Source organism: Hemicordylus capensis, chromosome 4, assembly GCF_027244095.1.
Source record: "Hemicordylus capensis ecotype Gifberg chromosome 4, rHemCap1.1.pri, whole genome shotgun sequence".
Classification (NCBI taxonomy): Eukaryota; Metazoa; Chordata; class Lepidosauria; order Squamata; family Cordylidae; genus Hemicordylus; species Hemicordylus capensis.
In genome coordinates, this window is record NC_069660.1 from 167057853 (window position 1) to 167075464 (window position 17612).

Here is a 17612-nt window from a genome sequence, read left to right on the forward strand (position 1 = left end):
AGAGCAGTTAAGCAGTTAAGTTTACTAAGTTACTTAACTAAGCAGTAACTAAATACAGTTTCATCTGGTTGACTTCTGTCACAGCAAGTAAATAAATCAAAGATCTTGGCCATGGCTTCTTGAACTTTTCTGAAAGTCCTAAATGAAGACTCTTACATGCTAAAAATCTGGTTTTACAGGAAATATTGATTTTAAGAAAACAAACAAACAAAAATTTTCAGACCCTGTGCACAGAAAGTTTCAGTCAAGTAGCCTGGAAAACTGCAATGGACTAGATGGAAGCTCATGCCACAAAATCTTTTTTTCTTCATTCATTTCATTTATTCAATTCATGAATTCATTATTCTGAATTTGTTATTCTTTATTCATTTCATTCCTTTATTCATTCACTTCATTCTTTATTATTGTAATAGCTTCTTGAATAGAGAATTTAACACAGGCATATTACTGACCATAACACATACTTCTCCAAACTTAGCGTTTTGTACATGAAGGACAGCATCCAGACTAATTCATGGCTTAGTCCATGGAAATCATTACAAACTTGTCTTATTTCAGTGGTGCTTAGATGACTGACTAGTCTGGATGCAATCCAGAAAATGTAGATGTTATATAAATAGTTGAGCATTTTATAAATATATATTTGCAGGGAAGATCAACTTTTGAGAGATGAAAAACTCCTAGAATGATAGATAAGAAGTCTATTGAACACAAGATTTTGGCTTTTGTTATGTTTTAATCTAGACAAATCTGTGAGTTATCCTTAATTTCATTCACTGATGAAACTTGTAATGGTTATAAAGTTGTTTCAGTATCCTGGTTACACTGGACTTCACAGCTGGCAGGTAGAGATAAATTATTGGCCAATAAGGCCTACCACAATTTGTGAACTCCTAAGTAGAACCTTCTGTGGATTGGTTTGTAGGGTAAATAGCATTAGGAATAAAATATAATGCATAATTGGTGGTATGGATTGGCATACTATCTATTTGAAAAGAAGGGAACTTTGGGAGTAATTTGGAGAAGAGTATTTGGAACTAGAATAATCAGTTCAAAGAAGGAAGTTGGTTTCCTGCCAGGCTAACATTCAGTCTAATGTATCTTTTCTTGCAGTTATATTATTGAGAAAGGAGTGTGTTTCCTTGTATTGTGTGAAGCTGCATTCCCCAAAAAGCTGGCCTTTGCATATCTGGAAGATTTGCACTCTGAATTTGATGAACAACATGGAAAGAAGGTGCCAACGGTGTCAAGGCCCTATTCTTTCATTGAGTTTGGTGAGATTCTTCTTCTTGGGACTGATCAATAAGAGCATACTTGGGGATACCCCGTTGCAGTCTTGGTATCTCTTCTTCATTGACTGACCCATTTTTATATCCCAGCAATGGTGTTATGCCTATTGAGCAGTATGCATGTATGCATCTGATCTGTAATTGCTTGTCTGCCTAGTCAGCTCCTTGCTGACTAGTGCAGAAGCTGGTGGGAGCAGCCAACTTGCAGCAAGAATGATCTTGCCTAAAGGTGAAGAAGCAGTGATAAACAAACAGTAGAATAAAATTTCAGATGTTAGTTTTCTGGAAAATCTTGAATTGGAAAACTTGCTACGCAAATTTTCTACTAATTTTCTCAGAAAAACTACTGTACTAATTTCCCCAATGCCCTAAATAGATTGTGATCTGATTCAACATGTTTGACCCATTTATACAGTAAAAAATCACCTTATTGTGTATAAAATTTCACAAATAGCCAAATAGAAATGTTAGAAATAGAAAATATTCAACCTCAGACCTCGGCTGTCTCCCTATTTTATGTACTTTAAACCTAGCAAATATTACTCTGATTCCTACAAGACTTGAAAACAAGGGCCTTCTCTCCTGTCCTTACTATCAACTGATCTAATTAAAATATAGATAGGCAGCCACTTAAAGGGGTATTCTGAAATTCATGAAATATTTAACTAGTGTCAATTACTCGGCAGCTCTAAAATTTGGTCATCAACGGCAACCATAGCTCACGCACTTTGAAAAACCTTAAGCCAAGTTCTCAGTGTGCAGATTCAGATGTCATGGGGAGCTTAGATTAAACCTCAGCTTCATACACTATCTCTTGGCCTTGGGAGCATGCACTCCCCCTCTCCTTCACACAGTCACCTTGGACTTCTGTTTGTGGTTAGAAACAAGCCAGGATTGGTTGTGACATCTGAATTAACTAATGAGAGTTCTTCAACTAAATCATGTTCTTCATGTCCTCTGTGCAGCCACAATTATGGGTATTGCACTTTCCATCTTCCAGAAAACTCATGTAAGCTTATAATTCTATAAGAGTTGTGGCCTCACCCCTGCCTGTCAGCACAAGCTAGCTTGTACCTACTATCACTACGTACTGCTCGGTTTTTTTTTTTTTTTTTTTTTTGCTTCAGCAGCTAACAGAAGCAAATAAAATAATACTGATGCAACTAGTTTTTCCTTGGTTTTCTACATTGAATTTTTAAGCTTGCTTGAAATTTAGAGGATTCCTCCCCTTCAGTCCCTGTTGCTAATTGCCTCCCAGCTGTTACCTTCACACATTTTCAGTAGATGTCATCAACAGATGACAAAATGTTCTGGTTTCCCCCCTCTTAAGCCTAGATCTCTGTTGGCCATAATTGTTGTTTGGCATGTCTCTTCTCCGAGTCATCATTACCAATTGCTTACAAGCAGTCCTGAACTGTCCTAAACCATGCAGATTGTGGTTTGTTTAAAGAACACTAGTTAGAATAAACCAGGATTGGTTGGTTCAGATGTTGCAACTCTAACTTGTTTCCAGTAGAATACAGTAGAATACTTCCAACTATGCTGGTCTATGACCGTAATAAAGATTGATTTGAATACTTTCAAGGCTTGTGTACAAAAGGGGGGGGGGCGTGCATGTATGTGCTCTTTAGGCAAAGAGATGGCGTGCAAAATCAAGATTTAATCTTGGCTCTGTGTGACATCTGAACCCACACATTGAACTGAAGACTACTTGGAGCGTCATTAAATGGGCCCAGGACCTTGGTTATAACATTGACTTGGAAAAATGGGGAAAACTTTGGATAAAAGATATAAAATTTACTGCTTGTTCTAATCTAAAGAAAAATATTTTGAAAATTATGTACAGATGGCATCTTACACCCAAAAAGTTGGCTGTAATCTACAAGAATATGTCAGATAAATGTTGGAAATGTAAGAAAGAGGGTTCCTATTTACATTTATGGTGGACATGCAATAAATCAAGAGGTTATTGGGACTTAATATATAACGAGCTTAAAAAAATATTTAAAATGACTTTTCCCAAGAGTCCTAATATCAGTACTATTAGGTATTGATAACAATGCTCTCCCGAGGAAATATTGGACCTCTTCATGTACTTGACAGCGGCAGCAAGACTGACATTTGCACGCAAATGGAAAGACGGTCAATGCCCGTCTAAAGAGGATTGGATTCTTAAAGTACTAGAATTGGCAGAAATGGCGAAATTAACATCACTACTAAGAAATAAATTGGAAGAATTTAAAAAGGAATGGGACCCTTTTCTTGTCTATCTAAAAATACATCACAAAATGGATTTCTGTCAGGCTTTTGAGGGATAACAACAAATGTTTCAAAAACACCCTAAAGTTGTTTTCTATATGAACTACTGGGGAGAGAATGTTTAATCTATAGGCAAGATCCGGTTATTGTTAACAACACTTGTTCCATGGATGAGATGGAAGTCTTTATTCTGTGTGTTTGTGAGTGTTTGTATTATTTGTGTGTGTTCTTTTGTGTTGTGAAAATTGAATAAAAAGTATAAAAGTGAAGACTACTTGGAGCGTCAGGACAGATTAGCTTTCATCTGACCAGTTTCAATAATTGAAATAATTGATAAGTTCCATTTTAGAATTCATATATTTCCTGAATAAACATGCATACTATCTAGTAGCTATAATAGCAATAGCAATAGCACTTACATTTATATACCGCTTTATAGCTGGAGCTCTCTAAGCGGTTTACAATGATTTAGCATATAACACCACAAATTGGCTCCCAATTAAATACAGGAGACGCTCTTTTTTCACATTCTTGGCTACCATCATGAGTGCCGAAAACTGCTATAATTGAAAACTTGAGGGCCTACTGAGGCCTCATCATTCCCATAGGCGCAAAATTTCAATTAACAGTTTTGGCATTCACACCCCTGCAATAATGGAAACTGGGTGTGTGTGTGTGTGTGTGTGTAGTCTCACTGCGAATAGTTGAAACTGCGAATGTAAAACATGTGAAAAACAATGCTTTAGTATGTTTGGCCATGCTGTTTGTGTGCATTGCTGAATTGTGTCTGCTTAGAGCTCAGAGACAGATTTCTGTTTGGTGCTTTCTGCCCACATGCAAAAATACTCATCAAGATCACTTACTTGGAAGCTAAATCTGCTTATGCACAATTATTTGGAACAATGTCTCATTAAACAAGGCTTTCTTCCAATGTAATTTTTCAGAGCCAGGACTTGTTAGGTATAAGGCAAAAATGTGTTTCTTAGGGAGATGGAAGGTAATATCCATGTGATTTAGTTAGCAGATCTAGAAATATTCATAGTTTGAAAACTGAATATATTGCAAAGCTCAGATAGTTTGGTGGCATAAAATAGAAATAGAAGATCCATATTACTAGGCTCCATAAATGATCCTAGTAATATACTGGATGATCTCTCCTGTAATTTAGCAGCTGGGATTATGTACTCATCTTTTGAGAAGCCTATGTAAAAAGCCCATTGTATGCTGATAAATACAATGCATAACGTATTGGCTGGGTTCAAAGAGAATCCTGAATTATGGCTTCATATTACGTCTGAACCCAAGCCTGCCCATAAATCATGTTTGTTTGGAGCCAACAAACCAGGATCTGAAGCTGTGGTTTAAAGTAGGTTTGTAAACCAGAGTTAGTGCTGTCCATGGCTTTGGGTTTTATGTCAGAATGTACAGACCATTCATAAACAACAGTTACAGGCATTGCTTTGCCTCAAGAGGCTGCTGCACTATGGCAACAGCAGTGAATATATGCCCTTATCAAGCTGACAGGTGGGAAACAAAAGTAGACGGACAGCTCCAAATAATAGATTGCCTGTTGTATACCTTGAGGCTCAAACTAGGGATGTGCACGGAGCTGGTTCGAAGTCCCTTTATGGGCCTCTGAACCGATCCAGTTCGAAGGTGGCTTGGGTACCGATTTAAGAGCAGGGGAGGGTGCACTTACCCCTCCTGCTGCTTTTCCTCCGCCAGCGTCCTTTAAGAAAGCTGATCGGGGCAGTAGCATACTTCCCTGCTGCACCCATTGGCTGGATATGGCCGGAAGTCACTGATGCACCTGCATGTGATACCAGTGGAAGTTGCCAACGCGCCTGTGTGCACAGGCGCGTTGGCAACTCCCGGCCAACGGGGCAGCAGGGAGGTATGCTGCCACCCCAATCAGCCTTCTTAACAAAGGATGCCGGCGAGGGGGAAGCAGCGGGAGGGGTAAGTACACACTCCCCCACTCTTAAAGTGGCACCCCCGCCGTCTTCAAACTGTCCCGCCGCAGTTCCATGCACATCTCTAGCTCAAACCATGGTTTGGGTTCTTAACTGTGACTTTGAGTTATGTCTGAACCCAGCCATTGTATCATTTAGCAATAGCAATAGCACTTACATTTATATACCGCTTTATAGCCGGAGCTCTCTAAGCGGTTTACAATGATTTAGCATATTGCCCCCAACATTCTGGGTACTCATTTTACCGACCTCGGAAGGATGGAAGGCTGAGTCAACCTTGAGCCCCTGGTCAGGATCGAACTTGTAACCTTCTGGTTACAGGGCGGCAGTTTTACCACTGCTCCACCAGGGGCTCCTAGAATATAGAAAAGCTGCCTAATATCAAGTGAGAAAACCTCCAGAATATAGAAAGCTGCCTAATATCAAGTGAGACTATTAGACCATCTAGTTCAATATTGTCTCAATTGACTGGCAGAGGTTCTCCAAAGTTTCAGGAAGGAATCTTTTCTAGTTCTGCCTGGAGATGCCAAGGATTGCACCTGAAACCTTCTGCATGCTCAATAGCAGAGCATCTGCTTTGCTCTATCTTATGTGGATATCCTTCCCCACATAGCAAAATAGTCTTTGGCTCAATGTGTTTTATAGTGGTGGTTCAATTTTAAGAGATTGTAGCTTGAATCTATGTATTTGGGTCAAAAAAATGTCAACTCAAATTGTCAAAAAATTGTCAATTGTCATAACAGGAGGTGTCCTACCCTGGTCATAGTGTGCTCCAGTACATAGTAGGTTTGCCCTCATGCAGCTGCGCAATTGGAATACGTAAACTGAGGTGACTGGCCGTTCAGGGTTTCTCCATTTTCTTCCAATGCAACTGATGACCTTACTATTGTTCTCTCCTCACAACCACTGAATCCTTTGTCATGTCTTGCTACAGGTCAGCTGCACACAAGGCACTCATTCTGTTATAAAGCAGTCATTATATGTAATGAAGCAGCCTCCAGCAGAGACTATCTGGAACATTTCTGTGTGATGATTTAAATCTTCAAGGATCTTCAGGCAACTACATCAGCCAGTTACATTAGCACAGTAATAAGAAATTAGCCAGTTAACTAGGCATGCAACTAGCCAATGAAAATGAAAGACACACGCTGTTTCTGTTCTTGCTCAATTCTGAATCATGCATAAATGGCTAAAATCATAAGGGTGATATTTTATACTTTTGGAGAGAATATTGTTGTCTATATTGATACTTGTGGTGATTTTATACTATCAATCCTTCATTTACATTGGCATTGGATATGAGACCTGCTTTTTGCAGGCTCAGGAGTCTCTGGGAGTCTAGGGGTACAATAGCACCTGGGGATCCCTACATGAGAAGTCTGCTTGGCTTTGAATAACAGTCCTACCACAATTCTCTAAGGGCTGAGTTGCCTCTGGAGAAGAAAGGACAGTAAACTGGAAAGGGCAGGATAACTGCTGAAGAACCAAGACTGACTAGATTTGAAATGAATAGCTACGATCTGGAATGTCCAGATCTGTTTATTGTATAATGCTTTTCAGCAAATATCTCAGAACTGTTTCTAAATGTGGGGGAGAGGGGAGAAAGAAGATGGTACCCTGTCCCCAAAGGACTTTGGTCAGCAGCAGGGACTGGACACCCCCACCCCCACACACAGTGAGTCGAGCTCAGAGAGGACCACAAATAATTTGTGCTAGCAGGTTGGATCATGGGCTACAACAGGTGAAAGCACAGGAGAGCTGGCTGGGAGTAACCCAACGCACCCACAATAGCAGCAGCAGAGCAGGATAGAACAAAAGGACCTGAAGGAACTGTGCAAGCAAAGTCTGACGTCTGATGACAGGGTCAAGTTCTAGGAAGAGTGTCAGGCTTATTTTGAGTTCTTTAAAGCCAGGCTGGGAAATGCTGAGGATGTTATGATGGCTGGACCTCAGAGAAAGAAGTCGAGTCAGACAAACCAAACCCAGAGGAGATGGCTGAGGGTGAATTACAGCCCCTTACCCTACTTGACAGGCTCGAGCAAGCTAGGATATAAGATGTCAGGAGAGCACAGACACACAACAGGTTCATTGTCTAAAAAGAAGCATAAGGTAGTCACCATCAACAGCACTGGAGGGATGCTGTGTTGGGGTTGAATAGGGACAGTTGCTCTCCCACTGCTAAATGCAAGAGAGCCAGCGTGCTATAGTGGTTGGAGTGCTGGACTAGGACTGGGGAGACCTGAGTTTAAATCTCCTTTCAGCCATGATACTTGCTGGGTGACTCTGGGTCAGTCACTTCTTTCTCAGCCTAACCTACTTCACAGGGTTGTTGTGAGGAGAAACTTAAGTATGTAGTACACTGCTCTAGGTTCCTTGGAGGAAGAGCGGGATATAAAATGTAAATAGTAAATAATAACCACCACTTTAAGTGCTTCTTTGGCAAATTAACAAGGGTCATATAAACTGATTGTGAACACTTGAAGAAGGAGAAAGACATTCATTAGCAACTACTTCTCATTTCAGATACGTACATCCAGAAAACCAAGAAACTGTATATTGACAGTCGTGCAAGAAGAAACCTTGGGTCCATCAACACAGAGTTACAGGATGTGCAGAGAATCATGGTAGCCAATATTGAGGAAGTCTTGCAGCGAGGCGAGGCCCTTTCAGGTGAGGGAAGGCCATTGGGTGCACTTGGTGGTTGTTTCTTGAGATGATCTGATAGATTATCTGTCATATATCTGTCTGCCCAGAAGAAAAGGAGGAAGCATGGCAAGCTGCTCCTTGTAATGCAACATTCTGCAAATGCAGATGTTCTAATGTTCGTAAGGCAGTTCCGTAGCTTCCACACTTATGGCTTTCAGTGCTATGGTTCTTGAGTCAACACAAATTGTGTTCTACTCTGCATCACTACTAATTCATACTCTTCTTCTGTTCAGCTCCTGTGTAGTTGGTTTCACATCCTGGTTTGAAAGTCAGAGAGTTGGTTTGAAAGTCAGAGAGACAGTTTCTAGTTTGAGCTTTAGCGTGAGCTTTGGTTTAAGTAAGCCAGGATGTTGACATCACAGCTCCACAATGAAGCCCAGGAAATAAGGGGGAGGAGGGAACACGTGCACTTGGGCAAGTTAGAAGTTGCATTCACATAGCAAGAAACCATGATTTCTCATTACATCAGAGCCAGTTTATGCTAATTTGGCTGACAAGTGTTGTACTCTAGAAATTGCTGTTCTAACAGCTGAGGAATATTGAAACAGTCAAAACTGGGAGAAAGTTTATATATTTAACACATTTATATACAGCCCACTACCAAAGTCTCTAGGCAGTTAACATATCCAGGCGTTGCAAACTCAGATGAAGAAGGTTGAGGGGTCAGCTTATATTTTGGGAACAGGGTGGGTTCCTGCCCTCCCTGCCTTGGACACTTCTTTCTGTAGTTCAGACTTGTCTTCAATTGGTAGCTTAATTACCAAAGCAGACATTGCTTTGGTCTTGTTCTTGCATTCTGCAAGAATGAAGTGTAACTTTCTATGTAAGCTGGATAAAGCATTTAGTTTAATCACAAATAACTGTATGGCTTAACTAAACAAACTCTGTAAACAGGCAAATGCTGTAAACTGGCCCTAGACTTTAAGAAATGGTGAAATAGTTGTGAGCGGGATACGTTATGCAGAATCGGGATCGGAATTCTGCACCTGCGCAGGGACCATGCAGTAGCCATGCCATAGCTTGCTGAGGTATCCTAGCCCCGCCCCCACGCCCTCAGCATGCTATACAAAGGCGGGCTGGATGCGATGTTCCTTAGTTCTTTTCCAACCGGTTCTGCAATTGGACCTCTGGCTTGCCGCTAGTTGGGAAGTTTTTTGTGAGTTCTTCTACTATTTTGTTACCTTATTGAACTGATTCCACATCTGATTTCGAGTCTGACCCTGAGGAAGAGGACACCATTGTCAAGCCCTCAGCTGACGTGGCCCCTGCCACCTATGTGTATCCCAACGAAGAGATGAAAGCGTACCACAGACATGTCCGGCCATGGCTGATGTGCTGGGTCTTGATCTTCGTTCTGAACTGGCTACTATAGATGACCCTGTCTATAACTTCATGATTAAGACTCAGTCCACAGTGCCAGTAGCCCTGCCGATACTCCCAGTGATAACAAGAGCCGCTAAACGTGCTTGGGAGGTGCTACACGCCTCAACCCCTACAGCTAAATGCCTCGAGAGCTTGTACCAAATCCAGGACAAAGACAGCGCTTATCTCCTCAAACATCCGGCCCCCAACTCCTTGATGATAGACTGCTCCACCACCTCCAAGTCTGGGAAGCGTCATACAGTGCCACCTGAGAAAGAAGGTTGCAAATTGAAGCTCCTGGGGAGGCTACCTTGTGCCTCTCCATCAGGGTCGCTAACTACTCTGCTTGTACGGCCAAGTATGGTCTTAGTCTTTGGGAAAATTTGCTGCCTGATCTCGTTTCCCTATCTCCTGAAGATTTTAGGAAGAAATTCCATCACACTCTAGAGAGATCAGGATACCTGACTAGACAGCTGCTCAGCATCACCAAGCATTTGGCTGAAAGTGAATCTCGGGCGATGACAGTTGCCATTACACTATTTAGGCACGCATGGCTGCGGTCTACCAATTTACAGCCTGATATGAAAGACAAAACAGGTTTGGCCTTTGATGGCTCCGGGCTCTTCTGTGAAGCCACTGATGTGACTATGGAGCAATTTAAGAAGTCGAAATTCACAGCAAAGACTTTTACATCACAGTCTTCTGCTTCTTCCTCTTATCAGCCTCAAAATTGCTCCACTTATTCGAGATAACGTCCACCATTCCATCATCAGGATCAACAGGATTTCAAGAGATCCTATCCACAATATCAAAGACGACCTTTCCAGGCCAAGTCTAAATCGGCTCAATCTCAAAGTCTCAAGACAACTGACTCCCAGAAGCATCCCTGAGACATCTGTCCGTTCACAGGCACCGTCTTTCTCCCCATTCCTGCCAGCTGGGGTTCTACCATCTCTTCTGACAGATCATCTTGACCATCTGTCCCTGCTACCGCATTCCATCAGATTGCCACGTCATGCCTCCACATGGCACCATATGGCATCGGACCGCTGGGTCTTGAAGATAATATCCTCACGATATGCCATTGATTCAAGTCGATCCCACGATTCACAGGAATGAGGTTCACCCCTCCATCACTTTCCTTACAGCAGGAGGTGAAAGAACTGTTGGAGAAGGGTGCTATTGCCCCAGTGCCATGGGTGAACAGGTGGAATGGGTTCTATTCCCGCTACTTTCAAATCCCGAAGCGGGGATGGGGGCATCCACCCCATCATGGACCTCTGCCTTTTGAACAAGTTTATTCACGTCAAAAGATTTTGAATGATGGCATTGCAACAAATTCTTTTACTTCTCCAGGGGGAGAAGTGGCTTCCGACACTGGACCTCAAGGACGCCTACTTTCATGTCAGTATCAGGCCATTTCACCGAAAATATCTACGTAGGGCACCAGTTGTTCAATACAACATCTTGCCCTTCAGACTGTCCACCGTCTCCAGGGTTTTCACAAAATGTGTGGCAGCAATGATTGCATATTTGAGGACTTGGAGTATTTCCATCTACCCCTACTTGGACAATTGGCTCCTGACTTCAAAAGACAAAGACGAGTTACTTTCACACATCCACTGTGTGTTGAGCCTTCTTCAAGATCTAGGCATCCAGGTGAACTGGAAAAAAATCACACCTTGAACCTGTTCCAGTCACCACTTACATAGGGGCAGTGCTGGACACAAACAACCAAAGAGCATACTTACCAGAGGAACGGTATGTTTGCATTCGAGATCTAGTGTGTCTCTGCCAGCGTTACCCGATACAGCCAGCTCTTGGACCTCATGGCCTCTTGCAGTACGGTCATCCACTACGCCCACTTGACCACTACGCCCGCTTGAAGATGAGGAAGCTCCAAACGTGGTTTCTCTCCATCTTCCATCCTGTCCAGCACAGTTAGAGGAAACATCTAGAAATTCCATCTCAAGTCCTGAGATCACTCTCCTGGTGGACAGAGTGCAGGAATCTCCTCGAGGGAGTGCCTTTTGAAACTCCAGTCCCGTCGGTCTGGTTGACAATCGATGCTTAACTTCTGGGCTGGGGAGCGCATTGCGAACATCACCAGAAGTGGACTCCACAACAAGCTCGACTCCACATCAGTTTCCTAGAGTTATTGGCACTCATGCACTCCAAGCCTTCCTGCTGCTTGTTCAAAACGGGTCTGACCAGATACAATTGGACAACACAATGGCTCTAGCTTACATCAACTGCCAGGGTGGCACTGTATCCCTCAGTCTGTGTGCCCTGAGTGTTCAGATGTGTCACTGGTGTATTCGTCACCAGGTCTCGCCAGTGGCTGTGCACATCAAGGGCCTAGATATTGGTGGACTATCTCAGTCGTATCTTCCTCCAGGACAGACAACACGAGTGGGAGCTCAAGTCAGAATACATAATTCCCTTCTTCAACTGCTGGATGCAACTGACAGTAGACCTGTTTGCAACCTCATCAAATTAGAAATGTGCCTGCTTTTTGAAGGGCCTAGCAAATGTCTACCCTTTAATCAAATCCCCAGTGGAGCCTTGGAGCCTTTCTTTAGTACTTTCATCACTCACCCAGGTGCCATTTGAACCCATGGCAACAACATCATTGAAGCTGGTTTCCTTGAAGACTGCCTTCTTAATCGCCATCACCACAGCTCGCCGGGTAAGTGAGCTCACAGCACACAGGACTGACTCCCCGTACACGAAGTTCTACCAAGATAAGTTCCTGATATGCCTGGACCCTTCCTTCTTACCAGAAGTGGTGTCTAACTTTCACCTGAATCAAGACATCATTCTTCAGAAACCCTTCTTCTGCCCTGGAAAGATCCATGCACTCACTCAATGTGCCCAGGGCACTCTTGTTTTACTTGGCACGCACAAAGGACTTCTGTTTCTCCACACGCCTGTATAAGAACAGCCCTGCCAAGGCCCCATCTAGTCCAGCATCCTGTCTCACACAGTGGCCCACCAGATGCCGCTGGAAGCCACAGGCAGGAGTTGAGAGCGTGCCCTCTCTCCTGCTGTTACTGCCCCACAACTGGTACTCAGAGGCATCCTGCCTCTGAGGCTGGAGGTGGCCTGTAGCCCTCCGACTAGTAGCCATTGATAGACCTCCCCTCCTTGAAGTTATCCAAACCCCTCTTAAAGCCATCCAGGTTGTCACCACATCCTGTGGCAGACAGTTCCACAAGTGGATCATGTGTTGTGTGAAACAATACTTCTGTTTGTTGGTCCTAGCCCTCCTGGCAATCAATTTCATGGATTGACCCCTGGTTCTAGTGTTGTGTGAGAGGGGAAAGAATTTCTCTCTCTCTCTCCACTTTCTCCACACCATGCATGATTTTATAGACCTCTTATCATTTTTTTTCCTAAACTAAAAAGCCCCAGGTGTTGTAGTCTTGCCTCATAAGAAAGGTGCTCTAGGCCCCTGATCATCTTGGTTGCCCTCTTCTGTACCTTTTCCAGTTCTACAATGTCCTTTTTAAGATGTGGTGACCAGAACTGTATGCAGTACTCAAAGTGTGGTCGCACCATAGTTTTGTATAAGGGCATTATAATATTAGCAGTTTTATTTTCAGTCCCTTCCTAATGATCCCTAGCATGAAATTGGCCTTTTTCACAGCTGCCGCACATTGAGTCAACACTTTCAACGAGCTGTCCACCATGACCCCAAGATCCCTGTCCTGGTCAGTCACCGAAAGCTCAGATCCCATCAGTGTATACTTGAAGTTGGGGTTTTTTGTCTCAATGTGCATCACCTTACACTTGCTAACATTGAACCGCATTTGCCATTTTGTCGCCCACTCCCCCAGTCTGGAGAGATCCTTTTGGAGCTCCTCACAATCCATTTTGGATTTCACTACCCGGAAGAGTTTGGCATCATCTGCAAATTTGGCCACCTTGCTGCTTACCCCTGCTTCTAGATCATTTATGAATACATTAAAAAGCACCGGTCCCAGTATAGATCCCTGGGGGACCTCACTTCTTACTTCCCTCCATTGTGAAAACTCTTCATTTAGACCTACCCTCTGTTTCCTGTCTTTCAACCAGTCCACACATGTACTTGTCCCCTTATCCCATGACTGCTAAGTTTCCTCAGGAGTCTTTGATGAGGAACTTTGTCAAAAGCTTTTTGGAAGTCCAGGTATACTATGTGAACTGGATCACCTTGATCCACACACTTGTTGACACTCTCAAAGAACTCCAAAAGGTTGGTGAGGCAAGACTTACCTTTGCGGAAGCCATGCTGGCTCACTCCCAGCAGGGCCTGTTCTTCTAGGTGCTTTACGATTTTATCCTTGAGGATGCTTTCCATCAATTTTCCTGGAACGGACGTTAGGCTAACTGGCCTGTAATTTCCTGGATCACCCCTGGATCCCTTCTTGAAAATCGGTGTTACATTTGCTACTCTCCAGTCCTCTGGTACAGAGCCCGGTTTCAGGGATAAGTTATATATTTTAGCAAGGAGGTCGGCAGTTTCACATTTGAGTTCTTTGAGGACTCTTGGGTGGATACCATCCTGCCCTGGTGATTTGTTAGCTTTCAGTTTTTCCAGACAGTTTAAAACATCATCTCTTGTCACTTCTTTCTGACTCAGCTCTCTAGCGTCCATCCCTAAAGAGCCTGGTTCAGGAACAGGTATATGCTCAGTATCCTCTGCCGTGAAGAGAGATGCAAAGAACTGATTCAGCTTCTCTGCAACCTCCATATCCTACTTAATAATCCCTTTCACTCCTTCATCGTCTAATGGTCCAACCGCCTCCCTGGCAGGTTTCCTGTTTCTGATTTATTTAAAGAAGTTTTTGTTATTCCCCTTGATACTTTTGGCTAAATGTTCCTCAAACTCTCTTTTTGTCTCCCTTATTGTCACCTTGCATATCTTTTGCCAGAGTTTGTGTTCCTTTCTGTTCTCTTCATTTGGACAGGCCTTCCAATTTCGGAAGGAAGTCTTCTTCCCTTTTATCGTTTCCTTGATGGTACCCGTTAGCCATGCTGGCATCCTCCTAAACTTATTGGTACCTTTCCTCCTTTTGGGTATACAATCTAACTGGGCTTCTAGTATTGTGGTTTTGAGTAAACTCCATGCACTCTGGAGCGAAATGACTCTCCTGATTTTCCCTTTCAGCTTTCTTTCCACCATACTCCTCATCTTGGAGAAGTTTCCTCTTCTGAAATCCATATGTCCGTGTTGGACGTCCTTGGTGAATCTCTCCCCGCATGTATGCTGAATTTGATGGCTCTATGGTCACTGTTCCCTAAAGGTTCGATGACACTGACAGGTCCTGGGTGCCGCTCAGAATAAGGTCCAAGGTTGCCTTCTCTCTTGGTTGGTTCCAACACCAACTGTTCTAGGGCACAGTCATTTAGCCTATCTAGAAATTTGACCTTTTTGTCCTGACCTGACTCTGAATTTATCCAGTATATATGTGGGTGATTTAAGTCACCCATAACTACAACCCTGCCTCTCCTTGACGCCTCCCTGATTTCCTCCCGCAACTCCCAGTCACTGTCGGCGTTTTGATCCAGAGGGCGATAGCACACTCCCAATAGCACGTTCCCTTTCAGGCCTTGTATTGTCACCCACAGGGTTTCTGTGGAGGACTCCGGTCTGCCTAGTTTTCTAGCTTTTTAGATTCTATCCCTTCTTTAACATACAGTGCTACCCCTCCTCCAAGGCGCCCCTCCCCGTCCTTTCTATAGAGTTTATATCCAGGGATAAGTGTCCCACTGGTTCTTACTGTTCCACCATGTTTCTATTATGCCCACTTTATCTATTTCTGCGTTAGCAACCAAGCACTCCAGCTCACCTATTTTGGCTTGGAGGCCTCTGACATTGGCATATAAGCGCCTGTACACTGAATCTCTCGACTGATGTGTGCTATTATTTTGACTCTTTGACCTACTAGCACAGGCTCCCATCTGCTCTTTATGAGGTTCTGCTCTGTCCCCTTCTCTTTTATCTGAATGCTTTGCACCCGCTCACTTTAAGGGATGGTTTTTGCCAAATGGGATACTGCCCAGCTCCCATCGGCTGTTCCCCAGGCGTCCTTTTAAAAGCTGCTCTGCAACTTTTTTTTATTTTAAGCACCAGCAGTCTGGTTCCATCTTGGTTCAAGTGCAGCCCATCCCTTTTGTACAGGTCTTGCTTGCCCCAAAATGTATCCCAGTGCCTAACAAATCTAAACCCCTCCTCCCGGCACCAATGTCTCATCCACACATTGAAACCCCTCAGGTCTGCCTGTCTCACTGTACCTACGCGTGGAACAGGTACAGTAGCATTTCTGAGAATGTTAACTTGGGGGTCCTGGACTTCAAAATGCTACCTATCAGCCTAAATTTGGCTTCCAGGACCTCCCAACTACATTTCCCCACATCGTTGGTGCCAACATGCACCTCTACAGCTGTCTCCTCCCCAGCACTGCCTAAGAGCCTGTCTAGACGCTGCGTGATGTCCGCAATCTTCGCACCAGGCAGGCAAGTCACCGTGCGGTCAACACGCGTGTCACAAATCCATCTCTCTCTACCTCTAATGATCGAATCACCCACTCTAAGGAGGCCCCCACCCCCCAGAGGAGTATCCCCCGTGCAAGAGGATATGGGCTCATCATCCATGGAAGGGGTCCCTTCTAAAGGAGCATTTCCCTCTTCCTCAGACCAATGTCCTCCTTGCCCAAGACCTTCATTCTCCCTGACAGCAGAGGAGCTACCAGCCCTGGAGCGGGATGCCTCTATCTCATCCCTGAAGGTCTTGTCCACATGCCTCTCTGTCTCTCTGAGCCTCTCCAGATCCTCCACCTTGGTCTCAAGAGAACAAATTTGTTCCCTGGGGGCCAGGAGCTCCTTGCACCGAGCACACACCCATAGACTTATTGGTACCTTTCCTCTCCATACTGTCTTCATACTGTTCTTGTTGGCTGTTTACAGTATTTAGAAATAGTTTATTAGAAGTAGTTTATTATCTGTTTATTAGAAGGATAGGTCTCAGCTGTAATGGTCAGCTATTTGTACTTACTTTCTCTTCTCCACCAGGCTCCTTGTGATCCCAGGGGTTTGTTCCAGGTTCCCCCACAAACTTCCCGCTAAACTCCTGCAAAACTCCTATGTCCTGTTTGCTATCTCTGTTTGCTATGCTCTCGGGCCTTCATCTCTTATGAAGGCCCTTATGTCTCCTCTTGGAAGGAGTAGCCTTTCAACTGAGATACAGGATGTGAGTCAAAGGAATGTGGTGCATCTCCCAGCCCTAGCTGACTCCATCCCCTCCAGGCAGGGACAACAAAGTAAAACACTGGAGCCCTAACAAATCCTAGCCCTGGGAAATTCTAACCCTAGCAAATAACAGAGAGAGAGAGAGAGAGAGAGAGAGAGACTAAGACCTACCCCTTAAAAAGAAACAGCCCCTGAAAATCTCCCCTCTTCCTGTTAGTTTGTTTGAAGGGGAAAAGGCTGGATATTTAGAAAAGCTTGCTCACTTTCTCAGCTGTGTCTGCTCTTCACAGACTAGCATTCCAACTTGTAGGCTTTATAGCCTACAAAGGCCCCGCCAAGGGCTCATATGTGTTGTGCTAACGGTTATCCAGGTGGTTAGTGGAGCTCATCTTGTACACCTATAAGCTTCAAGGGAAATCCCCATCAAAAGCCATTAAGGCCCTTTCTACCAGGGCACATGCTTCCTCGGCTGCACACCTCTCCGGAGTGACTTTCATGGACATCTGCAAGGCAGCGACCTGGTCCTCAGAGTCTCCCTTTATAAGACATTAGGCAATAGACGTCCGCTCTGCTGCAGAGGGCAGTTTTGGGAGGAGTGTTTTGAAAAGGGTGTTACAATAATTACTACTGCACCCTCCTCCTTTAGGAGCTTGCCAAACACCCATTCTTATGGATCTCAGTGGAAAGCGATACAAGTAAACAGGTTGCTCACCTGTAACTGATGATCTGGTAGAGATCCGTTGACATCCATAAGACCCTCCCATCCTCCCCACTGCAGTAGTGTTCTATG

At 43.9% G+C, this 17612-nt stretch overlaps 1 protein-coding gene across 1 annotated transcript in view; it reads left to right on the plus strand.

Moving 5' to 3' along the window:
* Nucleotides 1-17612, plus strand: part of LOC128324208 (vesicle-trafficking protein SEC22b) — a 37837-nt gene that overhangs the window by 4483 nt on the left and 15742 nt on the right. The window contains exons 3-4 of the mRNA XM_053248469.1: nt 1114-1274; nt 8045-8191. Coding sequence (XP_053104444.1) covers nt 1114-1274; nt 8045-8191 — 308 coding nt within the window. The remainder of the gene's footprint in view (nt 1-1113; nt 1275-8044; nt 8192-17612) is intronic.